This window comes from Ambystoma mexicanum, chromosome 10 (genome assembly GCF_040938575.1).
Source record: "Ambystoma mexicanum isolate Mex_15411 chromosome 10, UKY_AmexF1_1, whole genome shotgun sequence".
Taxonomy (NCBI): domain Eukaryota; kingdom Metazoa; phylum Chordata; class Amphibia; order Caudata; family Ambystomatidae; genus Ambystoma; species Ambystoma mexicanum.
In genome coordinates this window covers 961,053,508-961,079,482 of record NC_090932.1, presented here as the reverse complement: position 1 = coordinate 961,079,482, position 25,975 = coordinate 961,053,508, and the positions used below count along the sequence as shown (strand labels likewise).

The 25,975-nt window shown below is 45.2% G+C and overlaps 1 protein-coding gene across 1 annotated transcript in view; it reads right to left on the bottom strand.

The window, feature by feature from the left end:
• Window positions 1-25,259, bottom strand: part of NCEH1 (neutral cholesterol ester hydrolase 1) — a 384,956-nt gene extending 359,697 nt beyond the window's left edge. Inside the window, exon 1 of the mRNA XM_069618733.1 lies at window positions 24,912-25,259. Within this exon, the coding sequence (XP_069474834.1) occupies window positions 24,912-25,049 (138 nt within the window). The 5' untranslated portion in view covers window positions 25,050-25,259. The remainder of the gene's footprint in view (window positions 1-24,911) is intronic.
• Window positions 25,260-25,975: the final 716 nt, after the last annotated feature.

Genomic DNA, 25,975 nt, shown 5'->3' with positions numbered 1-25,975 from the left:
TATGGACTTCAGAATCCATAATGTCCTTGGTACTGGGATGAAGAAGAGGTACCCAGAGTTAGTAAGGATCAACAATGCCACTAACCAGAATGTGTGTCTAGTTGTTGTAGACCGTAGAGGGACATTTAAACTCAGGAATAGGTTTAAGGTATCGGAGGACGCTGAAGGAGATTAGCTGAGGCTGAGGCAGAGGCAGACCAGAATGCTGGGTCGAACACAAAAGTAGAAAGAAGAATGGCAGCTAATGCCGACATGAGATATGAAGGCTGGTGGCAGGGAAGAGTAACCGCAGTGTGAAGCAGTGTCTGGCAAAGAAGCCCGACCGAGAGGGAGACATGGTCTCAGCCCGACGAGCAGCACTTCAGTGTGCATGAGGACCGCCAAAGCCGTCAGTACTCAAGGAAGAAGTCGACAGGAAGGCAGAAAGCAGATTAAAGGTCCACTGCAGCACCAGCAAGGGAACAGATGCCAAAGCAGACCAGCGAGTTGGCCTAAAGCTAAAAAAAAAGGTAACCCCGGGGCACTCAGAATAGACCATTTAGCTAAAACCAATACTTCTGAATTCCGAACAGATAAAGCAATAGAAGGGCAGAATTCCCTTTACCTGGGACACCAATTCGGGGAAGCCGATAAACCGCATTGGCAACAGCAAACCGGCTGTGAAGAAGCAGAAGAAAAGCAACAAGGGTGCGATTCCCCTTACCTGGGACACCAATTGGGGGAAACCTGCATTGCCACGAGGCTGTAAAGGAACAGAAGAAAGGCAACAAGGGTACAACTTCCCCTATCTTGGATACCAACTGGGTAAAACCTGCAATCCGCATTACCAACAGGCAAGAGGTTGTAAAGGAACAGAAGAAAGTCATCAAGGGCGCAACTCCCCTTATCTGGGACACCAACTGGGGAGACTTGTAACCCACATTACCAAAAGTCAAGAGACCATAAAATGAGACAGACAATGTTCAAACTTGCCCACAAAGGATACTGGTGTGGAGAATCTTGGAAGAACTACTGCCACAAAGCATAATTGTAGGAGTTTACATCCTGGCAGGCGAGTGAACCAGGAAAGAAGATGTTGTTTTGGTGACTTAGAAGTGTAATTAAAAGAACTGGTTAAATATATATAATTTGAAGAAATAATGTGGCATTATCAGAAACAGTTGTGCTATCCGGACAAAAGTAATGAATTTGAAGGAGAAATATGATATGCTGATAATTGCTTTGCTTTATGAACTTTTGAGAGGAAGACATTTCTGCTTTACCAAGAAGGAAATTGGAAAAGTCCACGTACTTTGAAGGGTTCTATGTTACTTTACCAACATTTTATTTCTTCCCCCTCAATTGATTTTTTGCTGACAAAAATCCATTGGAAAAAAAATAAACTCCTTGAAATGTGTTTTTTTGATTTAGGGGTGTCCCTCCCCAAACCCCCATTTCCCCATCTTGTTACCCCCAACACCCTCCACACCCCTTTTACACCCTTACCCACTCTCCCCACATAAATTATGAGTTTTTTTCCATGGATTTTTGTTGGAAGATAATCCATCATAAAAACAACCGTCAGCAAAAAGACGGTATAAGATTTGAAGTTGTGGAACAAGTGTTTATGAAAGAGACAATCTGAACGTTGCGTTTGAAGGAAAGGATCTTGCGTGTTACTCTGAAAAGAACTTCTCCAATGGTATTCCTGCATTGATCCAAGGGAAAGGAATCTAACCGGACCACAAGGAGTACTTTTCAGACCTTATAAGTTTCAACTTTTTTTAAATTGAAGATAGCCAAATGTTCCTTGTGCTATTTTGTTGTATGTATTACTGTGAGGGTCGGAGACTTTTGGACACTAGGTCATCGTTTGCTAGGTATGGACTTCCTCGTTAGGATATGTAAAGGTAAAGATAGACGTTTATCTCATCCTTTTCATTTAAGGAAATGCCAAACCATGGGAAAATGTTATCTTTGGGTCAGTCTCACATTTATGACCCCTCACAATCACCTCGGATGACTCCTCTAGGGGAAAATGATTCAGATGCCATCAAAATCATTTAGTTCATACTTTGGCCCCAGTGAACCTCATTATAGCAGATTTCTAACTTCTAATATCTAAATCATTAGCACTCTTAAATCCCTATAGCGGATTGCAAGAACTGTAGAACAACCATCATGTGATCACATAGATTCAAATTGTTTGCCTAATAAATGCAAGCCATCAGCATGAAGGTTATGTTGGGGGCTACGGGGACATTTCTTACCTCACATATAGTGATGAGTAGGTCCGACAATTAAGTTTGATAAATATAATAAATAAAGCACGACAGTAGTAGACAGTAAGACCTGAAGGTGGAGGGAGGAGAGCAATCTAGAGTACAAGATAGCGAGAGAGAGAAAACAGAGGGAAAGAAGAGGGAGGGTGGGAGAGAGTGGAGAGATTGTGGGAGAAGAGTAGGATGAATGGAAAGGATGCATAGCTCAGCATAATGGGCACAGGGGTGTGAATGGAAAGGGCGAGTGGAGCCTGGGTATTTGGAAAGCACTTAACCCAGTTGAAAAGACCATTGTGATTTTGAGGGACACATGGATAGGATCCATGTAGAAATTCCCAGAAGGGGTAAGAGAGAGAGAAGGCGTTTGCCTTTAGGCCATTGCAAGCAGCCAGGAAGAACTAGAGATACTAGGTATCACAAAATCTCTAGAAACCATATTCAAGTTAAGAGATGCCTGGGCAAAGGAGGGAAGAGCCCACGAGAGAGGAGACTGGGAGATGCAGTGCTTAGTGAGCCCAATGCAGAAATCTCAATAAAATCCCTTGAACCTCCTCTGTTAATTGAAGTGTTCTTGAAGTTGTCCATCTGGGACAGTACTCGTAGTCGGATGAAACTATATTCTGCCTGATCTGAAGAGGTAAAAATGTATCTTTTAATGTGCATGAGCAACTAGGTACAAAGGAGTGCTTATTACAAAACATTCCTAATTTTAGAAGTCAAAAGATTTTTATGTGCATGTTAAATACTCCCATTGGAATGGGACTAATGTTTTACCCCCTAAAATCATTTTACTCCCAACTTTAAAAACGGGAGTATATTACCTCACTTCAAAATCGTATTTGGAGCACTGTTTCCAGCTCTCTTTCACTCACCCTATGCATCTCACCTACCACGTCTCCAGCTGAAAAGTTCCAGCATGCACAAATAAAGAAAACAAAAATATATATCACACCCTCTCTCCAAGCTGGGTTGCATTCCTAAAATAGATGCTGGAGTACTTGTTTAATCTGGCACTCCTCTTCAAACAAAACTGATCTACAACAGAAGAAAGGCAATAATATGTGAGGTTTCTGGATAATCCAACCACTTTTAATCTCCACTTGTAGCAGTATATTGGCCCACCCCTGAAAAATGTGAAAATTATTTTTGAAAGAAGGGGTACTTGACTCTTACATGGGATACACATGTGGTAACTCAGACAAAGGAGACAGAGAAAGGAAATGGATAACACAGTAGGTTATGTAAGTAAACTGAAAGAAAGCCTAGTCTAAACCCTTTTTCTATGACGAGTTCCCTGTGAAAGAAAACAACAAAAGTGTGCTCGTCCGGACATCTTTATATAATCATGAACTCAGTCCTATGTCAAACCTAAGCTAACTTGGCTCGGTCCTACTACTAATACAAAGAAAACAGAGAGAAAGTTCTAACTCAGTTTACGCCTTAATCTCCCTTTTTGGAATATCAATGGTGGCTGGTTATCCAACCACCAACTACAATGTTCTCAGTTTCTAGAAGATCAAGGCTTCGTAGGTTTGTCTCTTGGTTTCCAATATCACAATGTCCTCATCAAGTAGCCCAACAATTGTCCAATTTATCACTCCATTCAGAGATATATTCTTGTAACCTGGATAGGTCAATATTCACAAGCAAACCAACACAGGTCACTCTCCAAGGTGCTTTGATTGTTCCAGCTCATAGCCACAGGTAGGCTCTGGGCCTGCTCAGCCCTGCTGCATCTTTTCCTCCGTTACCCTCGTGAAAACCCTGAAGGTGTTTCACCCACTAGTCCCCGGGGGTCTGTCATCCAGCTGGCCAGGACACGGCCATCGCTTTTGGATACAGTTCCTGTGGGTGGACCAGTGCAGGAGGATCATCTGGTTAAGGGGTTTTCGGGGAGTGGGATACGAGATGGTGAGACGCGGTATCCCCTTCCCTGTAACAACTTTTCCCCATCCTACTAGGTAGGATACTTAGTAACTCAAACCCCCCTCCTTTCCCGACACAAACACTTTCTCACGGACAGCTCACTCTGAGAGAAAACGGACTAACACCCGAGCCGCATACCTGTCATGTCCCAACACAATGGTCAGGCAATTACTGATCATTACACACACACCTGACTTCCATCACACAACCTCACATGGATAAAAGGCGGAGCACAAAAGCACACCCCCAAGCAAGGCAAAACATGCGAGGAAGTAGCAGTTCCAAGATGGCAGTTTAATACAAGGAGAAAGACAGCAAGACCAGAGAGGGTTGCAAGGAGGGAAGGGCCCTTGACCTTTTCGGCGAAAAATTGTTACTTTCACAAGCCTTCGAGAATAAGAAACAGAAGACCTGGAATTAAAGCTGAAGAAACCTGCATTGTGTGTCAAAGGTACACAGGGCTCTCCCGCATCGATAACTAAGGCAGGGAGAAGAGTTTGCTGATGCGGTACTGTCCTTGGCTCCTACAATAAAGCAGTGCCAGTAAAGTCAGCACAGCCAGTGAGTCAGAGACCGATAGCAGACCAGTCTGTGTTAGAACCAAGGTTGCAAGCGGCAACATTGTATGGAGAAATCTAAAGAGTACAGTGAAGCGTATGTGACGAGCAATGCGAATATAATTGATCAAAGGAGTGATTGAACTTTTGAAGCCATGATAGATACTACATAGAGAATGGTCTGACGCCACGAGGGTGCTCATCTGAAGGTCTCTGTTAGGTATCCGACCGAAAGGTGGCAAATGTAAAAAGGAATTGTAAAATCGAAGTGGTCCTGCAACGGGTCAAGCTAAACTCTATGCACATTTGAAAGTCTTCGAAAGTTAACGCAAACTGAAATTGGTACGAGCCCGGCTGAGGGAGACTAATCGTGCAAGAGGAAGGCTCTGAGCCTGGCTGAGTGGGATTCGGGGTGAACCAGGAGTACCCCAGAAAGAATATTCTCTGAACATTGGAGAAGGGGATCTGAGCCCGGAAGAGGGGGCTCCAAAGTAATGGATTGTTGTATAAAAGGGACCCGAGCCCGGCTGAATCAAGAGACTTTGATAAGAAAAAGAGACAGGCACAGAAGCCGGAGAGTGTGCTATGCTCGAGTGAACCGCCTTGTTCCATGCTGAAAACGTGGGGGCAGAAAGCCAACTGCCTGAACATCCCGACATATTTTTGTGAACATGTCTTTCTTTTTTATATAAACACTACCCTCACACTATTTGTATTTAGAGGTAATGTTTGGCAATAGTTTTCTTTAGTATGAGCCTTTTTAATTTTGACAAGACTGCATTATTATTATTATTTGATGGTCGTAGCTTGCTCCCATCTGCAGATATAGGATTAGATAGGCGTATACCACACCCTTGTTGAAGTTCAACCAACACCCTTGAACTGTGGTCACTTGTGTCGGTCTTACTGTCGATACCATGCCTTCCTTACACCATCTTCAAGAATAGCTTTCTCCTCAGGCCCGGATGTGCTATAGTTCTGCTGGCACCTATGTGATATGGTTTCTTCAACACAGCATAAGGTTTTAAGTTGCTCAGCCTCCGGTTGGCTACAGGCTTGGTAGCCCTATTCAATGTGGCTCTTTTATCCCACTTTCTCAGCCCGGGTGGGCTTTGGGCTTCTTCCACCTGGATTATTACAGGTGCCACCCCTTTGCAAAACCTTCCGTTTCTCTGCCCCAGGTGGGATATTGGCTTGCTAGTCCTGTTCGGCATCAGCCCACCACCCTTTAACCAGTCCCCCTCAGTGACGGTGTACCTGCTCTTTCGCAGTGGAGCGCGGTACTGGGATTAGGTTCTCAGTTTCTTGCAGTTCCTCACCTTGGACTCCTCTTTGGCGTGCGTGGTAGGCTCTTCCTCCTCCAGTTCAGGACTTTGGTGTCCAGGCGACGGGACATCTGTTCTTGTGGCAGCTTTTGGTGCTCTTCCTGCCTCAGCTGCCCCTTCCTGGGTGCGGTCTCCACCTTCGTCGAAGCGGCCATGTTCATAGCCGAGAACTTTGCTTTTCCCCCCACCATGTCCTCTGCGTGCCTCTCCTTCCTTCTTTGAAGGGACGGCCTGCCTCCTTCGAGTATCTGCATGGGCACGCGTTCCGTGTTCTCTGCTGGATGCTCCCTCTTCTGGCTAGTTTCCTGCTGGTCTTAAGTTCCTCATAAGAGAGGAGAAAATTCCATTGGTCAGCAGTTCTCCAGAGGTGGAAACAAATACAGGTCAGTAACACAGCCATCTACATTAAACCGGTTAACTTCCCATGCAACCAAAAAACATTGCGGTCAAAGTGGAGGTGGAATGGAACCCCAACTTTGGCATTCCTTGTCCCCTGGAGGGTGTCACCCCCAGTGGGATTCCGCTTGCCCTGACCCCTAGAAGAAAGGGAGGACTTCCTTGAATGAAGGAATTCCCTAGATTCATCACACACCTCACTTAGTAAGGAATGTGATGAGGAAGAAATGTGCAAGTGCAAAGACAGTTTGCACCTACAAGTAGGACGTTCAGCACTGGTTGTTGGTAGCATATGTGATTGGAGGAAGAATCAGACAGCTGCAGCTCCCTCCCCCGTTCAGGGCCGCCAGCATGGTGCCGGAGTGAGGATACTATTGTGCATGTATTCTGCTTCACCAAGCTCAACAGGACAACAGCTTTACATTTGTGTGTCAGGGACTGGAGCCGTATTTTAACACTTGAACCCCTTGGACTTCGAAAAATGCACTTGTCCTCCCACATCATACTCGTATAGACTGGCACTGTGGGAAGTCGGAGTAGCAAGGAAGAGAGATTTCTGTACGTTGCAACAGTCAAGAATGTTGCTGGTACCACACAACACCAACACACATGATGAGATTAGGGCTGGGCTGCAGAAAGACTCATGCTTAGGGATGACCTATCCAGTAGGCTACCTTGAACCTTGCTGAACCTTTCAGGATTTGCCTAAAAGGAGGTATTGGTAGGAGGTTGGTATTGAAAGTAATAGCCCAACCTTCCCCTCATCTCCCGTTTCGATTTAGAAATGGAAGAACTCAATTTTTTGGTACTATGGTGGGTACAATCGAACCATGGCCATCTGACAATCATGCTTCAGTACAAGAAATGCCATCTAAACTCTGCTTTTCAATGAGGTCTGCAAAAGGCCTACATTGGACAACACACACTGAACATTCATTAGTGCACAGTACAAGAAACAAGTAGGGAATGACATTGGGAGAATGCGTTATAATGGGGTTTACGTACGGAGCAATCAGAAGTGCCTTCTGAAAGCCCACTGTCACCTATACATTGTGGTGAAATCATTCAATTTCTGCTATTTAGCTTAACTAACAGATACCGGGAATTATATTTTTTCTTTTCCAAAATACACTTTAAGTGGAAGACAGAACATGGAGTAAGCAAATACATTCTGTGTTGTTACTAACAACTGAAACATCATAAGGGTCCCCTTCCCAATGGGTAAATATTTTATACCTGGAAAAATCTGACTGGCATTAAAGAAACCACACGCTCGCCTATATGGAGGGTCAGAAGAATGACACAGACTCTGATTAGCCATTTAACTGATGTCTTTATTAAAAGAAAAGGAAAATGCCTATTCCTCCCTATGCTATGAAATGCCCCTACCTAACAAATCTAGCTACAGTGCTTGTCAGCCAGTGAATATTGTGAAGGTGCAGATGTAAGGCTCAGATACAATGGTGTCATGTTATTGGGTATAAATAAATGGAAAAGGATTTGAAAAATGCCTGTCTGTCCTGTGAGGAGTCAGAAATGCGAGACTGACACATGGTAGAGTTTTCTCACAAATTGCCATTTTATTAAATCATAAAAAGGGGAGATGAGCACCTATCTTTCCGTAGCCTAACAAGGATGTCCCTACCTAACAAACTAAGGATAAAGGAAAATGGACTAATATACAAAAGTATTTGTCATCACACTAATACATTCAACAAAAACATATAGGCATTATTTGGGGGGTTACACTTCACAAAATAACATATAAATCCAAACACAAAAGTTATGAACAGGGATCCTTGTAACCAGGGTTGGTTCCCCTTCCCCTGGATCAATTCAGGATGGTTCCAACCAAAGTAGAATTTCAGGAAAGTTCTTTTCACTAGCCAAGTTCCATTCCAGGTAGAAATCACAGTTCCAATAGATCTTTCACTTGACAAAGTGACTATCTCAGTTCCAAAAGGATTTCTCACACTGAAGACAATTGTTAAACATTTCACAACCTTCTGCTTGGAAAACCAAAAAAGCTCTCTCTTCATATGTTAAGCCACAAGTCAGTGTAAATGTTCTTTTCCCTGAAAGCCAATCACCTTTGATCACATTTTATTTCTTCCTCATTAGCAATACTTTAGTCAGGAGGATTATAAAACAGTTCATCAAAACAGAGTAGTGGAATTGCTACTTCCTTTCCACTACATCCTTATACCACATTTCAGTACTTCAAATCATCTTCTTCCTGGACCACTCTCCTGCCAGGACTAATCATTATGTGTCCCCTTCCTGGTGTACTTGCCTGCCAAGATAAAACCTCTACTACTACAATGTGTACTCTGTGGTGAGGCTTGTTGCAAACTTTCCACAATTAAATCCTCAATGGGGAAAGTTGAACCAACAATGCCTTACAAAACAAATGGCTCACAACTTCTTTCACAAGTATACTGTACAAAAGGACAATGCTTCTCACATCATTAGGTTTGCCATAGACCATGCAGGTTATCTCTCCATGTGATCCTTTCTACAAGGGGGTGGAGGGGGAGGCTTTCTCCTGCAGTCTCTGATTTCTTTCTACACAATCTATTGGCTGCTGGCAATGTAGTTCCAACTTTCTCCCACAAGGAATCTTGCTCTGGGACTGTTACATTCAAACTGCCTTGATGTCATTCTCAGCTTTCTTTGGCAGTGCAGGTTATTAAATGTCCCCTTTTTAGATATCTCCATGTAGGCAGGTTGTAGCCCCTTTGCTTTATTATTGTCTTTGTTTGGCTTTGGCAATGTGGGTTACAATATTCTTATAATCGACATCTCCCTTTTGGGGGGGGGGGGGTTGCATTCACTTTGCTTGATTATTGCCCCCTTTTGGCTTTGGCAATGTGAGTTACAATATTCTCCTATACACCCTCTCATAATAGGAGACTTGCACCCAGTTTGCTTCAATTTCAAAGTTTGGTATTCAAAAGGTACATTCTTACACAGAGGTCTACTTCGGAGCGCCTCAGGGTCACCTATATCAGGCCAACTAACTGGTCGTTCCTGGGGGTTCCATATGACACGCTACTTCTGCTTCTTCGTTCGTTGGGACTTCCCTGGGGTTTGACAGCTCCGGTCAGCCTTTTGCTGCTCGCACAGCCGGTCAACAGAGCTTTAACCACTCCACACACGCTCGATGAAAACCTCACAGCGGGGCGAGATGCAGGACACAAAGAGCTTCTTTCTCCTTCGGGACAGCTTGTCTCAATACTGCTCCCTGCTGCACATCCTCTGCCTCTCCCAGGAACCTAGCTCTGCCACGTTTACAGCACGGCGTCAATACAGCGGCTGCTCACATTTCGGCTTTCTCCTGCGGTCTCTACTTCTCCCACCTCTTCACTTTGGCCCGCACTTGAAAGGCCTTCAAATGTTTAAAGGTCCGGGTCAGGAGTGATTCATTACAGCAACTAGGCCGCTCACTACGTTTTAGCAACTCTGGATCCCTCTTCATCGTCTCCATAATGTTATCTGTTTTTACATTATTTAATCCACTTTGTTTATAGGATGTACTTTTAAGGGAAGATTTCAAAAGGCAATAATGGTTTTCCCTTGTGTCTATAATCAAACAATATAGAATCATGACCACTAAAAGTAGTAGTATTACTCTTTACACCTTGGGTAGGTTTGGGAGGGGTAGCCTTACTAGGAGAACATGACTTAGTATTTAGGCACTAGGGAAACCTCATCATCAAAAGAGGATAAATACTGCGTCTACTCTGACGGAGTCACCACATTCCATAACTAGCCTTCTCCTCCCATGTGATCCACATATCTATTACCACCCCAGGGTTAGGATCAGGCAGTGGCTGCTTTCCCCAGGCTACATGGGAGGGGACCTTAGGCTGGGATTCTGTGATGACTCAGCCAGATTCATCACAGTCCTTAAAACGAAGAAGGGTTTCCGTGCCTCTTGTCAGGACTCACCTGCCGGTTGGGCAAAAAAGGAGTGGTTCCGGGCTGTGGAACGTATGGCGCACTCCGTGGCGCCTTGCCCAGCAGTCGCTTCAGTTTCAGCGCTGCCGTTTCCAGCCCCTGCACCAGACAAGGCATGTGAAGAACTACAATCCCCAAAAGGCTGAACACCCCAACACGCAATACCGGACGACTGCACGTGAAAGCCCACTTTGTTGCAGCATCATAGATAGAAATGCAGAGTAGGAAGGAACTGGTGCTCCTGAACTGTTTTCTTTCAGCCAAGTGAGTCTTGTTTGCTCCTGTATGTGCCTTGCATTCGCATTTGCTCTGCTCGCCCGTTTCCTGGAATTCTTTTGGATTGCCCTGAACGGCATGCTGCAAGATGGACGTCTTTTGCAGTTTTTTGGACCCTGCCTGTTTCCTGGATTTTCTTTGTGGATTTCCCTGACCTTTGCTGCTTGTTTTCTTCATTCCTGGATTTGATTCTTAGTTTTCCGCCCTCGTGCCATTCGGGTCAGACCCCTTGCATTTGTCCTAGATTCTTTGCGTCCGTAGGCAACTCCTGTTGAGTGGTTCTTCCAGGCCTATGGACTTTCTCTACTGGTAGGAACATGCACCTACAGGTTTCCAGGTAGGGAGGTTCTAGGTGGGGGAAGGGGTGGACAAGTGGCGTTGTGTGTCTTTTATCCTGATAAGATCTGGTAATTGCATCCTTGTTGTTCATTTCCCCAGTGCTGCTGGTGTGTCTTCATGCTCCTGCCTTTTCGCCCAAGCCGCTAGCCTTGCCATTTTTATTCCATCTGGCAGACCATGCTCATGAGAGAAAAGTCCCCCTGTATTTGGGGGCCACTGTTGCACTATTGAGTGACAGCTGGTGCTTCGGACTGCCAGGAGGGGAGTAATACCTTTAAGAAGACTGATGACATTTTAGCCTACTTCTATCCCCAACATAGCAACATTAATCAACTGTGCAAGGATGATCTCTTACTAAAGTAAAGTGTTGTGGTTCCAGGACCTTGGTCAAAAAGTGGCGCAAATAAATACTCTAGGCCTCCAAGGTTAGGTTCGTAATCCGTTCCCCTAGATTTCAAATTATAGAGTTCTCCCCCTGTTGAGGCCCCTCAGGCCTGTACTGCTTCTACAAATGTCAATAGACAGTCACAAGAATTTCCTCCTTATGCTTCTCTTATTTGTCTTACCAACTTGGCACACTCCCTTTGCCAAGTGTAGAATTGGTTGAACTGCATTTTCTTCATTTATTTTGGGTGCAGGTCCCATACTCGCAACATTCGATCTGGCTTGGTATACTCTCCTTCCAAGCCTTTGTCTTCTCATGGACTGTCCCTCTATTGGTGCGAGTCCCAAACTTGTAACATTCACAGTTGCTTGGCTTACTCTCTTGCCAAGTAATAGTTCCAACATTAGCTCTCTTTGGGTGCAGGTCCCAGATTCGCAATATTTGGTTTGACTTTCAAATGGGTGCGTGTCCCAGACTCACACTGGGTTCTGTGGGCTCTGCCCCTTTGCTCCCCCGGACCTCCTGCACCACTAGGGTAACCTGCATACCTGTTTGCTTCCCACTGGAAGGTACCAGCATTTCCCTGTGTGGCTACAGTTTCTCTGGAGGCCCGAGCCTCTGGGCTTTTTTGCAGTCAGCAGCAGCAGCTTTCCCCGACACGTACTTCTTCCCGGCGGGGCATCCTCTCTGCAGGGCGCTTCGCAAGTGCTCGGGATGCCAGGAGGTTCTAGTCGGTAATTAACGCGAGCGGTCCTGGCTTCTGGGACCTTGCTCGCGTTTTCCTCTCGCTCCTCTGCTCTCGGCTTCCCCCAGCTGGCTCTCATCCTTCTCACCGCAGCATGGCTTGCTGGTTTCCTTGGAGGATCGTCTCTCTCTCTTGCATCTCATATTTCCGATTGTTAAAACTCCTGCGTTGGGAAAGGGAGTTGCTTTGGGCCAATCACATTAATTGGGAAACTAGAGCAGTCATTCTGCTTCCGGATAGTGATCCTTGGACTCCTGATCCTCTTCTTCTTCTCAGTATGTTATGAGTCATATGTACAATACTTGTATTTTCTAAGGTTTGAGGTTTGTCAAATATATTAGATTTACTAACCTAAATATAACAGATCTTTGCCTTATCGACAGAAGGGAGGGGAGGACTGAACATCGGAGAGGGGTTTAGGGGTACTAACGCAGAGGCATACCGCGTTCTCTGAACCTAGTCGGCCCTAATCCCATAAAGTGGTTCCTCCCTCGTGTGATCCTCCCTCTGTGCACCACCCCCAGGGACACTATTGTACTGTGGATGTACCACTCTGGCCCTATGGGAAAGATCTCCCCATATGGGAGAAGGGACGACATCCTCAGATTTGTCACAAGGTCTTGAAAATAAACTTTCCACTGTCCGAACTAACCCTTTCTGACCCTAACACTAACTTAACAGCTAAAGGCAGGAACATATCTCTTCTCCTGGGGTCTTGGTTTCCCGCCAAATTGTGTTCAAGAGTTGATCTTTAACTAGTTTCTGGTGACTGTTTCTATTAGTTTGCACAGTTCATAGAATACTATATTGCGCTATTGTTTCGTCTTTTGGCTTTCTCTACAAAGAGTTGTTATTTTCTCTTCCTGTAGTAAAGTTATCCAGTGATTATTTCCTTCTCTTTTATTATACCTTTCCTTTTCAAATAGTTCACAATCTTTGGTCTCTCTCTGATCTTTGTCCCTTGACATACATCCTATTCCAGCCTTATTCTCAAGTTTAACTTTTTTCACCTGGCTTTCTTCGTTGATTAGGCTTTCCATCGCTTGACGGATACGGGTTTGGTCACTCCAATACCAATTCCCCATTCACTCCTCTTTGTAACAGTGTGATAACATTTATCTTTACTGAGACAAGTATGAGTATTCCAATAAGGATTCTCATTCACTCTTCTTGGTGACAAGGTTATATCATCGTTCTGTTGACTGGGACAAGAACAATTGGTCGCTTAATGATTCTCAATGACTTCTCCGGGTTTTAGTAATACGGTCTCTTTCTCTTGACTGGGAGGAGAACGATTGCGAAGTGGTTTTGGTGTTTTCTGGGACCCTTGGTTCATCATGGATCTTCCATGGTCACGCCACCACTCTCCGTCCCTCTCCTTCTCAGATTTAGGACGCCATGCGTCAGACTCTGTTTCTCTCGGTCTCATCACTACAGGTTGCAGCGCTTATGTCGCTCCTTCTCATAACTTCAGGACACTGCGTGCCCACCCTCTCCTCTGAACCAGCGTTCAAGCCTTTTTGTAATTCTCAGGTTCTGCGCTCGTGTCTCCAGGCAGCTCCCCTTCCAGGAATTACATAGCAGTGAAGTTTCCGCAATGCAACTCCTTGTTCCTTTCTGTCTCCAGCGGCTTCTCTTCTACTCTGCATGTCATCTTCTTCGTCCCAGTTGAAGCGGAATTTGTATTTAAAGAAATATTTCCGATTAACAATAACACATACTGGTTTTTTCTTCATATAGATTTTCACAGAAAAGGTTTGCAGGTGTTAGTCTAAAATGTTCTCTAGGGAGTGCCTCAAAGGAACAGGAGTCCTTGTCCCCAAAGGAGAAGTCTGGAGAGGACACAGGGATGGCAGGAAAGTGACAAACAAATACAGTTCCAGGAGAGAATGCCGCAAAGAACCTTAAGGACAAAAGCACAGCAAATAGCCATGAAACGTAGATGATACTTATGGGAGCAGCAACGTGAAGGGAACTAGAAAGGACTTGATACAAGTGGGGACAGCTGCCCTGCACAGATCATAAAAGATGCTGCTAGAGACCTCGCCCCCTTCATTTCCAAGCTCATAAACGCATCCTTCTCCACTAATTCGGTACCCAACAATCTGAAACAATCATGGGTCCTCACGCTACTAAAAAAACAGACTCTGGATCCTTCCATCCCCACAAATTACAGGCCCATTACAACTGTTCCCTTCTTGCTAAAAATACTCGATAGAGTTGCTTACCTGCAAATTCAGCATTACCTAGAGTCTAACCAATTACTCGGATTGCGTCAGTCTGGCTTCCGGCCTCAGCATGGAACAGAAACTGCTCTTGTCGACCTTAAAAGTCAGATTGACGAAATCAAAGATAAGGGTAAGGCTGCCATCCTACTCCTATTAGATCTCTTAGCGGCCTTCGACCTGGTTGACCATAAAATACTCTGTAACCACCTCTCCTCTGCCGCCCACTTCTCCCCCTCTGCTGTCTCGTGGATACAGTCCTTCCTAGCCAACATAACTATGAGGGTCTTCTCTCTGGAGGCAGCAGCAGACCCAATCCCCATATCCTGTGGTGTCCCACAAGGATCATGTGTCTCACCCACCCTCTACAATATCTTTACAAAGCCCCTCTTCGATAAACTGGACCGCCTGGGTGTCAACTACACAAATTACGCGGATGACACCCAGATACTCCTCACTATCTCGGGCAACTACGATACTGATGTAGCTAGGATCAATGAAATCTTCTCCGTCATTCATGGCCACACATGGCCTCTGCCTCAATGACGAGAAGACCGAACTGCTCATTGTTGGCTCACCGAATAACCTACAAAAAAGAAGTCCTAACTACTCTAACATCATAATCGATGGCAACACAATCCCGGTTGCCAAAAATGTGAAAATACTTGGCTTCTATCTTGATGCCAACGTTAACTTCACCAAACAAATTAATGCTACCGCCTCTGCCACGGCATATACCGGAAAACTCATTAGAGCCTGTAGACCATTTCTCTCCCCTAACAGTTGCCTCATACTATCCAGAGCCCTTATACAATCGAAACTAGACTATTGCAATAGTCTCTACCTAGGTGCCAATCAAGCGTCAATCAACAAACTCCAAGTCCTTCAAAACAATGCACTTCGGGCAGCGCTAAATATCCCCAGACGTGAGCACATCTCAGCCACCAGAACTACATGCAGATGGCTCACCATCCAACATAAAATCGACCTAAAAACACTTTGCCTGACGTACAAAGCTCTCAACAATCTAGCACCCCCATACCTGACCAACAAACTCACCATGAAACCGTCTGTTAGAACCACAAGATCTTCCAACACCTTATGCCTTACAGTGCCTAGATTTAACTCCAAAAGAGCCGGAGGCTCGAGCTTTACTGTCCTCGCCCCCCAACTCTGAAACTCCTTGCCACTGAGCATTAAAGCATCCAACTCCTTCCAGTCATTTAGGAAACTGGTCATTGGGTGGCTTCTGACAAATAGCCAACTTTGAAGTCAGACCTAGCTATATAATGTATTGACTGTTTATTCCTCACTTATGTTACTACTGCATGCTTTCACCCTCACTGCCTGTATATAACTGCTATTTAAATTGTTCTAGCTTCACTGTTTATTACCCTGTACCGTGCCTTGTAACCTTGTACTAAGCGCCCCTATACTCCTGGGTCCGGAGCGCTATAGAAATAAATAAACAAACACAAATGTGTATATCGTGCTTCATGCCGAAGTCCAGGTCTAAGCACAGGACCGGGGATCGAACCCATGCTGCTCAGCATCGTCTTGCTTCCAAGACAAGCACGTTGCCCCTGAGCTGTCCTCCCGGCCCAAAGCAAAGAGAAATGCTTAGTGCCGAAAGTAGAGAGAGGAGGAAGAGTTTGAGGGAGAGAGGAGGCAGAGCCCAGGCAGAGGTTGGTAGGTTTGGGGTGAGGGATGAGGGGGTGACAGAGCTAGTTTATCTACAAATGCCAGATGGTGAGGCAGCGTCCTTTAGACAGGTTTCTGTTAAACATAAGAACTGGAGTGGAAAATAAGATGGTTCGGGGGAAGGAAATAATGCTAAGGATGCTAGTGAAAGGTTCTGGCACAATTGGTAGAGTGTGAAAGGGTGTGGTGGCTAGCCATGGTATAAGAAACCGCCATCCCTGGCTTGTTCCACTTCTCTGCCAGTGTTGCCAGCAGTGCCAGATCCTTGCAGTGTGTTGGGGCGACTTCCCACTTTCCCTGGTGTTGAAGCATTGCCATAGGCTGCCCCCACTCAGTGTGGACGGCAGCGCCTGCTTCCCTTCTGGGTTGCCAGTGATGCCTGCTCCCCTTATAGAGCCAATGGTGCCATCTCTGCCAACGTCAAGTTGCTTTCAAAGAGGCATGGGAATGCAAGGGTCTCTTCCCCAAAAAGGGCCAGGGGCCTCCTGGGATTGTTCTGAACAAAGTAGAGGAAATTAAAAAATGTAATATGCTTGAATGTCTGCCAGGGAAGTGGGAGGAAAAGGTGGATTACCAGAGGAGTCTAATTTTTGTAGCCCAGACATGAAGTGACAGCACTGTGCATTACTTCCTGCTGTAGAGAACTGGAAGAGGACTGCAGTGGGTCATGACAACTATTTTGAACTTTACCTCAAGGGAAGTCTGTGGGTAAGACAAGAGGTTACTAAAAGTTAAAGGTGCATGACAAAACACTGCAACGATGGATTGTGTTTTGAGAAACAGCTTTTCCAACAGCAAAGAGGTACACCCAGCTCATGACTGGGAAAGCAGATGGACCACGCACCAAGAACTTTCTTTCGGACCCTCTGGGAGCAGTTGAGAAGTGATAGAAAGGAAAGCTATAAGAAAGAGGGGCACATTTAGAAGGAACACTTTGTAGGCTTTCCCCCCCTTCTATGTAGTAACTGTGGAGGGTTACACTCAAAACACCTGTATATTGTTCAGCAGATGTATAAATATCAAAAATAATCAGGAGGAGAGATCCTATAAGCAGTTGTGTGGTTCTGAGCATATAGATTTATTTCAAAACAACACAGAAGATTTTTGGTGACTTTGTATTTACTTTACAGTACTTTCGATAAGCATGAGAGTAATAGACAAACGAACAGGAGTGAATGTATTTGGTGGCAATACAAGGCGAGTATCAACCTCTGTGATATTGAGGTACAAAATGTCTACATAAGGGCACAGTCACATATGATGGTAGGAAAGACCTACAGTTGAACACGGTGCACCCAGGACGGGAAGTAGTCCAGGGCGTGGTTAACACAGGGTGTACAAAACAGTTTCTACAGAACATACACAAAAAGGGGGTTTCACAGTTGTGTCACAGGGGATCGACACAGGTGTGTTTCGGCCAAATCGGGCTTGATTGGAGCCTGTCTGCGTGTTGGCCTTCATCAGGATGTACACCGGTTGCGGTGTTGTCCGTATTGTCTGCTGTTGCAGTAGCAGTAGGGTGCTGTAAACAATCCTGTATGGTTTCTGGATTGTGGGTGCGTGATGCACTAAGAAAAGGCTGCGGATTCCTGTAGGCCGGTGTAGTCTCAGGGTCCTGCGAGCCGTAGAGTGGGCCTAGGTAGGTCCCAAATCGCGAAAGGACTGGTGCAAGCATCACTGCGGGGTCCTCAGCGTGATGTGGCAGCACCCGTGTCGATCCCCTGTGACACAACTGTGAAACCCCCTTTTTGTGTATGTTCTGTAGAAACTGTTGTGTACACCCTGTGTTAACCATGCCCTGGACTACTCCCCGTCCCGGGTGCACCATGTTGAACTGTAGGTCTTTCCTACCATCATATGCGACTGTGCCCTTATGTGGAAATGTTGTACCTCAATATCACAGAGGTTGATACTCACCTTGTATTACCACCAAGTATAATCACTCCTGTTCGTTTGTCTATTACTCTCGTGCTTATCGAAGTAAATACAAAGTCACCAAAAATATTCTGTGTTGTTTTGAAAAAAAATGTATATGTTCAGAAATACACAACTGCTTATAGGATCTCTCATCCTGATTATTTTTGATATTTATACATGTGCCCACCTGGGTATATCAGGACCCCGCCAGGCACCCTAATTTTTTCTTGATATTGCTCAGCAGATACAAGAAAACCCTGGGCAGGGAGGCTTAATTCACAACCTACTAAAGGAGGCTTAAAAAAAAAAAAAAAAAAAAAAAACTAAAAAAAGGAATACACACCAGGGATGGGCTTAAGAGTCCGACAACCGATGGGGCAAAATAGGGACCTAGTGGGTCACAGCAAGGGATACAGGACAGTTTGCCCATGTCACTAGAAATGACCAGATGGAGCAGACTTCCACTTGGAAGCAAGCAACAGGCCAACATTCTCAAACCAGCTGGGGGAACGTCACAACATGCTATGACAAAAAGTGGACAAGGTAAGGTCACTAGTTAGGGTATCTGGCATTTTGGACACCCACCCACTTTCCTAATTTGAAGGTGTCCCTGCTACTAAATTTTATCTAGAAAACGGGTTGGGGCAGAATTCAGGTTAATTTGCCACCTGTTGGAGGGTAATTCTGTAAATGCTCATACAAACACCTCTTTCTACCAAGTAGCCCAGGTGGCCAGGTCCAGGCCAGGTGGACACAGCTATCAACAGCAAACATCAGCTCCACATTCATGTTCCAACAACTAGATTACACCTTGATATCTGGGTAAGGAGTAATGCATAGCGTGGGCGCTACGGAGAGTAAAATTCATTAATTTTATTTGTGGGGCTTGAGGAAGGAGGAAAAGGTCCTACCACTTTTTGGTCAAAGTAATGTTGGCATAGTGGAGTAGAGCTGCCAACAGAAGGGGTGATGGAAAATCTATCAGGTCAAATAATGCAAGACATTGGGCCTCATTACGACCCTGGCGGTACGGGGTTAACAGCGCCGTAAAATGTGCCGGCGCCGTTAACCCCGTACCGCCTCATTACAAGAACCCCTCGCGGGACACGGTAAGCACGCTGGGGAAAACCAGGCGTGCTTACCGGGTCCCGCGAGGGGAAGAGGGAGCAAACAATGTGCCAACTCGTGATGGCCCGTTGTTTGCTCCCTTTCCCATTCAGCCCTATGGGGGCTGAAATGGGAATGGGGAAGGACCGGGTCCTTGGAGGGAGGAATTACCGGGCCTTCCGAACTCGGAATGGCCCGGTAATTCCTCATTCTGTGGACCCGGACGCGATTTAGGCGGCAGCCATGCCGCCAATAGCGGCATGGCTAACGCCGAGGTCGTAATGAAGGCCATTGAGTCAAAAGGATGCTTGGTCAAGATCAAGAATGGAACGCTTATTTGCACATTCCAACTGCCATTTTACTGTCCCATCAGGGCGATCAAACTAGCAGTCAAAGGCAGAAAGGGTGCCTCCAGCATGGTACATCATTGGCAAGACTGCTGGGCAGAATAGAGGAGCATGGGATTCAAGAGTCCGAGATCCACGATCATGTGCTACTCAGATGTTAGAAAAAGTGGGCCAAGTTGTCTCCTTATGCACAAGGATAGATAGCCCTTCTAGTGTATCATTTCAGCAGCAGGGCTACAATTACTGGACAGCAACGCAGAGTTGTGGCTGTGGGATGATCTCAGCAAGTAGCCAATCAAATTGGGCCAGAGCCCAGAATTATGCAAGCTGTGGTATTAAGGCAGGGCCCCGTTCGCAATTAACGCCGGTTTCTGACACGCTTCCTGGATCTAAACCATGGCCTGCTCATTGGTTTTGCTTACGGATTGTCTTACAAACTTTGAATACAATGCGCATGGATCTCCACATGGGATGGTTGTGAGGAATTGTACCTGGATGTTTCCCTAAGATATTGATATTTGGATTCTGACCAGACATTGACCTGCAGTCAAGTCTACTGTGAGACTTTTCCCTTTAGTTTTGTCTTCATGCCACCCTGGACCAGCTCTTGGACAGTCATGAACATCAGTTAAAAACAGATATTGAGGGGGAAATCATTGATCTACGGATCACATCTTTGTCTAGAAAACAAATGATAAGAGTCCAATAGCCATAGCCATAAGCTTTTTCCAAGGTGGGATGAGTTCAGAAAGGGAAGCAAACAAGTTGGTTACAGAAAATGGGGATTTTGTGCCTCTAACAATTTTGTTTTCTTTTGCAGGTAGGCGAGAGCCCTATGCTACTCCTCCCAGTTTTTCACTTGAGCCCTCTACACAAGAGTAATTCTATCTTCAGCAGTGCTCTCGGGTGACGGTCAGTGGGAGGCGGGCAGGTTTTCCTTGTGACCACCGATTCTTGACAGGACCTAGTCATCGACACAGAGTATGTCTCATTTCTGCCATGGTTGTTGCTCATGTTTGCACCGCCATGGTTCTCCCATATGGTGCACTAGAGGAGGGGACTTCAGGGCCGGAGGGAGAAGTGTTTGCCTATTCCTAGGGTTCTCACACATACTTTTCCTCCCCAGGTGTGCTTACTAACCCTTGAAATGCCTACAGCCCCTCTAGCACTTCCACACAAGTGCATGCTCAGGCTTTGTCTGCGTCCGCTACCTTTGTCACACCCTATGTGCCTTACACAGGAGTGTACCAGGGAGGCTCTCACATAGGTTCCGTCTACTTAATCCCCTTGGTCATAGTACTCACGCGGTTCCTGTGCTGGTATATGTCAGCATCCACTTCCAACTGGTACCAAGTTCTCTTGTTTTTGACCACCGCTTTGCCCGTGGGAGCTTTGGCAGATACTAGGTGTTCCCATGTACTGCGTTCTGAGCCTGACCTGTCCATCACAACCCTGTTAGTACTAGGTGCCCCTCTGCCCACGTTTCAGTTCACTGTTCTGTCAAAGCTTGCATCTGCCATTTTTCACACAGTGAATCACTGCGAGTGTCCTGGCCTTCGCTTAACTCTCAGTACTAGGTTCTCCATGTAGCAGCCTCCACATGTCTCACAAGTGCCCATGAGTCGTGCTCAAAACGTATTCTCCATGAATGTTCATCCCAAACTGTAACTTACCATGGTCCCCCAGCAAACGCCAAGAAACTCTCCAATAGAGTGACATGTCCAAGCAATTTTACCCTCCCATCCAAACCATTCGGATTTCCGAGTGAATTAATATAATCAGGGTAAAAAAGTTAAGATAGCTGCTTACTACCACAAAACCCAGGAATACCGGAGAGGGATTGGGGGTGATGACCTTCTTAATTCGGGGTGATGACCTTAATTCAGGGTTTTGCATACCCCCTTCCCTTACAAGTCCCCCATGAGTTAATTTGGTATCGCATTGTTAAACGCTGCTGTGATCTCACATGTGTTCAGGGGTTGAATAAGGGGGAGGGGTGATGAGGAGAAAAGAAGAAAAGAAAAATCAGAGTGCAGATGTTCACTTCCCACACGCGCTGAATTTCATGGGTTTTGTTGCAATAAATTGGACCATTTTAAAAGTAACTGATGTTTTTTCATTTAATTTCAAGGGCTCGTACTAGATCTAAGCAGCCGCAGTCAAGTGGCCACAGCATTCATCCGTGGCCACGGTCCATGTTGCCCCAATTAAAAAAAAAGGAGGCCACTGGCCGTTGGCTTTGGACATAGGTAGTTGCCCCAATTATAGAAAGACTGCAGCTCATCCCCTTCGCCTGCAAACTAACCAGATTCCACCAGCCATGGCCTTTGGCAGCTCCTTTAATTTCTACTGTAGTTCTCCCACCACCTTCCCAGGAAAATTCTCACGGTAACCGCTGTGCTGCTGTCTATTTCCACGGTCATTATTACTGGTAATCATTCCTGCGGTTATGCATATTTTTCCGATCACTGTGGGACTGAAAATGCTCAGCAATTTAAAAGTATTCCCTGATCCCCACTGCAACTCTTTTTCATTTATGTTTACATCTGTATAATGCACAGACAGCCCATGGGCATCGTGGCATTGTTACTTGGGGGGAACTTAGTTACAGGGAGGGTACAAGTGAGTTAGGCAAACAACAGGTTGTACATTCATACATAATTGATCATACGTTACGAGTACACTTAGCAGGTTAACAGGAAATCCATTAAACACTCCATGTGCCCACTCCTCTAGCGACACCCGCCTTCTGTAAGTCCTCCATGACCCTATCCTTTTTCCTCCTTTCACTAGCCGGTTTAACTCATGCATGTTTTTGAGCACATCTTGCGACATTTCCATGGGAATCCTGCAGGATTTCCATAGGACACCACCAGGAAGACGAAAACGGTCTTGCACAAACGGGCTTACCAGCCCCAATTCTCCCACTTTACATATGGCACTATTTCTGTCTTGCCTCCTCTCTCCTGATGTAAATCCACCCCTTTATTCTAAATATAATTTTGAGCACTTGTCTTTTTCGACTTCCCTCTGGATTAACACAGGAATCACTTGCATCAAGGAAAATAAATGACGGGTTTTCATTTCTGAAAAGCCTCACTGATGTAATGCACCATTTTGGTACCCTCTCTTCTGTCAAATTATTGCAAAACTATTGCACGGTTTTATCCCAATCCAACAACAGACACATATACAGTGGTTTGTGCTCAAGTTGTTTCTTATTTGGTGCACATCTGTACAGTGGTTTTCGCGTTACATGTGTTCAATGGAAGCATCTCTTTCTCTATGGGTAAAGAATGGGAGCAGGCCGAAAACAGCTTTGCTAATAACTTTGGAAACGCTTAACAAATGTTCCTGTGGCATGCATTTTTCTTGGACAATATCATGCAAATCCATTCAGAGTCAAAACTAATTATTAATAAAAGAATTAATGGACAAGTCAATGTTAATTAGTTTGTTGATCCTAACTATAGGGCGGCATGGTTGCAATCACATTAAATGTTAGAGTGTGTTTTGTGAAAAATGAATCTAGCGCCAAGCCCCAGTATGCATTGTGTAATTGGTGACAAGCATGCAACCCTTTCATCACAAACATATGTCACATATGGGAATCTGTGGTCAATCTTATATTCCCAAAGTGCTCTTGGATTTTATGGCAAGCAGTTAGCAACTCTCATGTGGGCCATATTTCCCTTTCCTCTAGGGGTATTTTGAAAGAGTACAATAGGAAATATATATGGTTATTCTAGGTTTTAAAACGTGCTCTCTGTCAGTAAGACCAGTGCAATGTTTTTATTATGACTAAAATATACAATGTAATACGATCATTAAAAATGTCAAAACCAAGCTAATTTACAATGTTAGTAAAGTTAAATTAATTGGTTTTATAGTTTATTTTTCAGAGAATACAAACCCTTTTGTCTCTCAAACGGTCCTTCCTTCTTGGAAAAAGTCAAACTCAAACACAGCGCCACCCGCTTCCTTCAGAAAACATAGCCTCAGTCTGATGTCATCCTGTATGCCCTGCAAGAATGGGGCAAATGCAGGTCTCCAAATTCCAGGCTAGTCTCAAACTCAAGAGGGTGCCTCTGTCACTGCTGCTTTCATTCTACATTTACCCATGAAAAAAGAAAACAGCACCCCATAGCATCTGTTGAGATATTTCTTTTGGTCTGGGTGTACTGTTGTCATCAACAGCTGGGTAAGCTCTAGCAAAAGGCAATCAGGCAATGTGTTGGGATGAAGAGTAGGTCATCTGAAAAAGGTCACCCTATGCATCATGGAACACCAACAACTGTCACTTCGAATTACTGCTCCCGTAGTTCTCTGCCTGAACAGTTCCCCGAAAATATAATACAATATTTTAGTTGTTATAGATTATAATTGTCCATTGTATAAATGAATCTAGCCTTGAAGAAGACCAGTGGATCGAAACACGTGTCAGCACCAGCAATGTGAAATTAGACACTAGCAACGACATTAAGAACTTATGTAATTAGCTATTTTGTGTACTGAAACATTGTTTTTGTAAAAGTGTGTGCCTGCGAAAGTAGGGTACTAGTAATATGAAATTAGATATTAGCAACAACATACAGAAAAATGAATGAGATAAGTATTAAACTGCGTGACTTGAAACGTGTTTACTGTGCATCAATTACATCTTTGGTGCAAGCAATTTTCTGTTGGTAAAATCCATGATTTGCTGCAGTAAAATGCTCATGTGTACTGTTGGTGACCTGGCATCTATCTGTATGTGATACCCCAACTGTTTGCAAATCCTACGACTTTGGATCTAATCTCTGATGAAACGTGTGTTGTACAATGCAACACATTTACCTATTAGTTAAAAAAACAATTTTGTGGTGGCGTCCCCACCAACCTGCGTGAGTGGTTTCAGGCTCACTCACTTTAATTGCTTGTGCTAATTTTGGGGAACCTTTTACAAGGCTCGACGGTACAGTCCACCAGAAAGACATTTGAATCCAAATCGGCCAACCGCCCACATGAGTTTCACGCCCATGGTGGCATAAGTATAGACCTCATAGGTGTTCCACTTGCCATCGAAGGACATCTAGTCCAGTGTTTTCCTCTAGGAATTCGGTGCCTAAAAAAATAAAAGCCAAAAGGAAAAAAAAAAGCCCTTCAATTACTAAATTGTTTGGGAGCTCGTTAGAAAACTGTGGTGCGGGTTTTCTTTATACTTCAATAGGAGGGATCGGATTTCGTATTCGTGATAATGCATTTTTTGCACTGCTACCCCCTGCTGTGTAACACATTGGCTATAATAGACTTCAAAACGGAGCTATGGTGGGCGGGTGCTGCATAGGATCACCTGAGAACATCCCTTTAGTCCCCCTCCCAGCACACAACACAACCCCTCCCATCCCCCATTGCACTCACAAACCCCATCATTGGAAGGAAGGGTACAGCTGGCGTGATCTTACCAGGTCCTGCGCGCCCCTGAAGGTGGCGTCCAGAAACATTAGCTTCCAGGGGTCGGAGATTGTGTCTGGTAGCGGTGTGTACACATAGTAAGAAGCCAGAGCCGCACAGGCGGCCAGCAGAGCGTACACAGTCTTCATCCGGGGCAGCGACGCTCACGGTGTTGGACTGAAAAGGGCACAGAACTCCGCGTCTGTGCGGTGCAGCGATTCACGGAGCCGGCTGCTAAGGGAAAGAATACACCGGGCTCCCACGCAGAGGGAGGAAACACGGGTTTGTTCCGTAATAGGGACAACACTGCGTACGAACTGCTGGCCACTCCAGGCTCTGCGCCGCGGTTTCATTGAAGGTTTCCTGATTCTGCTGGCCAATGAGAGTCTCGGAAAGAGGTTGTCACAAGAGCATCTGTGCACTGCGACACCGCAAGGCCGTAAAGGGAAATGCACACAAAGGAGGATATAACAATCCAATCAGGCAATACAATGCTGACAATCATGTCCAAATATTGGATATGATGCTTTCTTTTCAATACTTGTAATTTAGTGATGCAAATTAAGGATAGTTGCATTGCCGTACACCTGTTTTTCTGTAGTGTTTGTGTCCAGCCTAAACTTGGCAGCATTGGTATAACTCGCACCAATATTATTTGAATTTGAAAAACGTACGTCTGACAGATAATGCACACATTGTATAAAGCATAATATATACTAGGATAGTGTTATCCTGAAAGCCCCTCCTGGGCTCCTGCTAAACATCACATGTAAAGTGACACGTGGGCCACGCGTCACTAACTAAATAAAAGGGCCGAGCGGCCCATCACGGCAAAGACCCTGTGAAACCAGCCCTACTGTGACAAGTCCACACAGTCCAAGAAGAATCCTAACCCACGACTACATACTTAACCCGATAAGATGGAGTAATGAGGCTCAAGCCTATCAGCAAGAAGAAGACAGCCGCTTTCCGGGTTGATCCACCAGTAATGGCGTGGCGTGTGGTCTTTTGTGTGCTGTGTGTGGGCCCTAATCACCCCGGGCCTGCCGGATTCCATTACAAAACAACTGGCGAC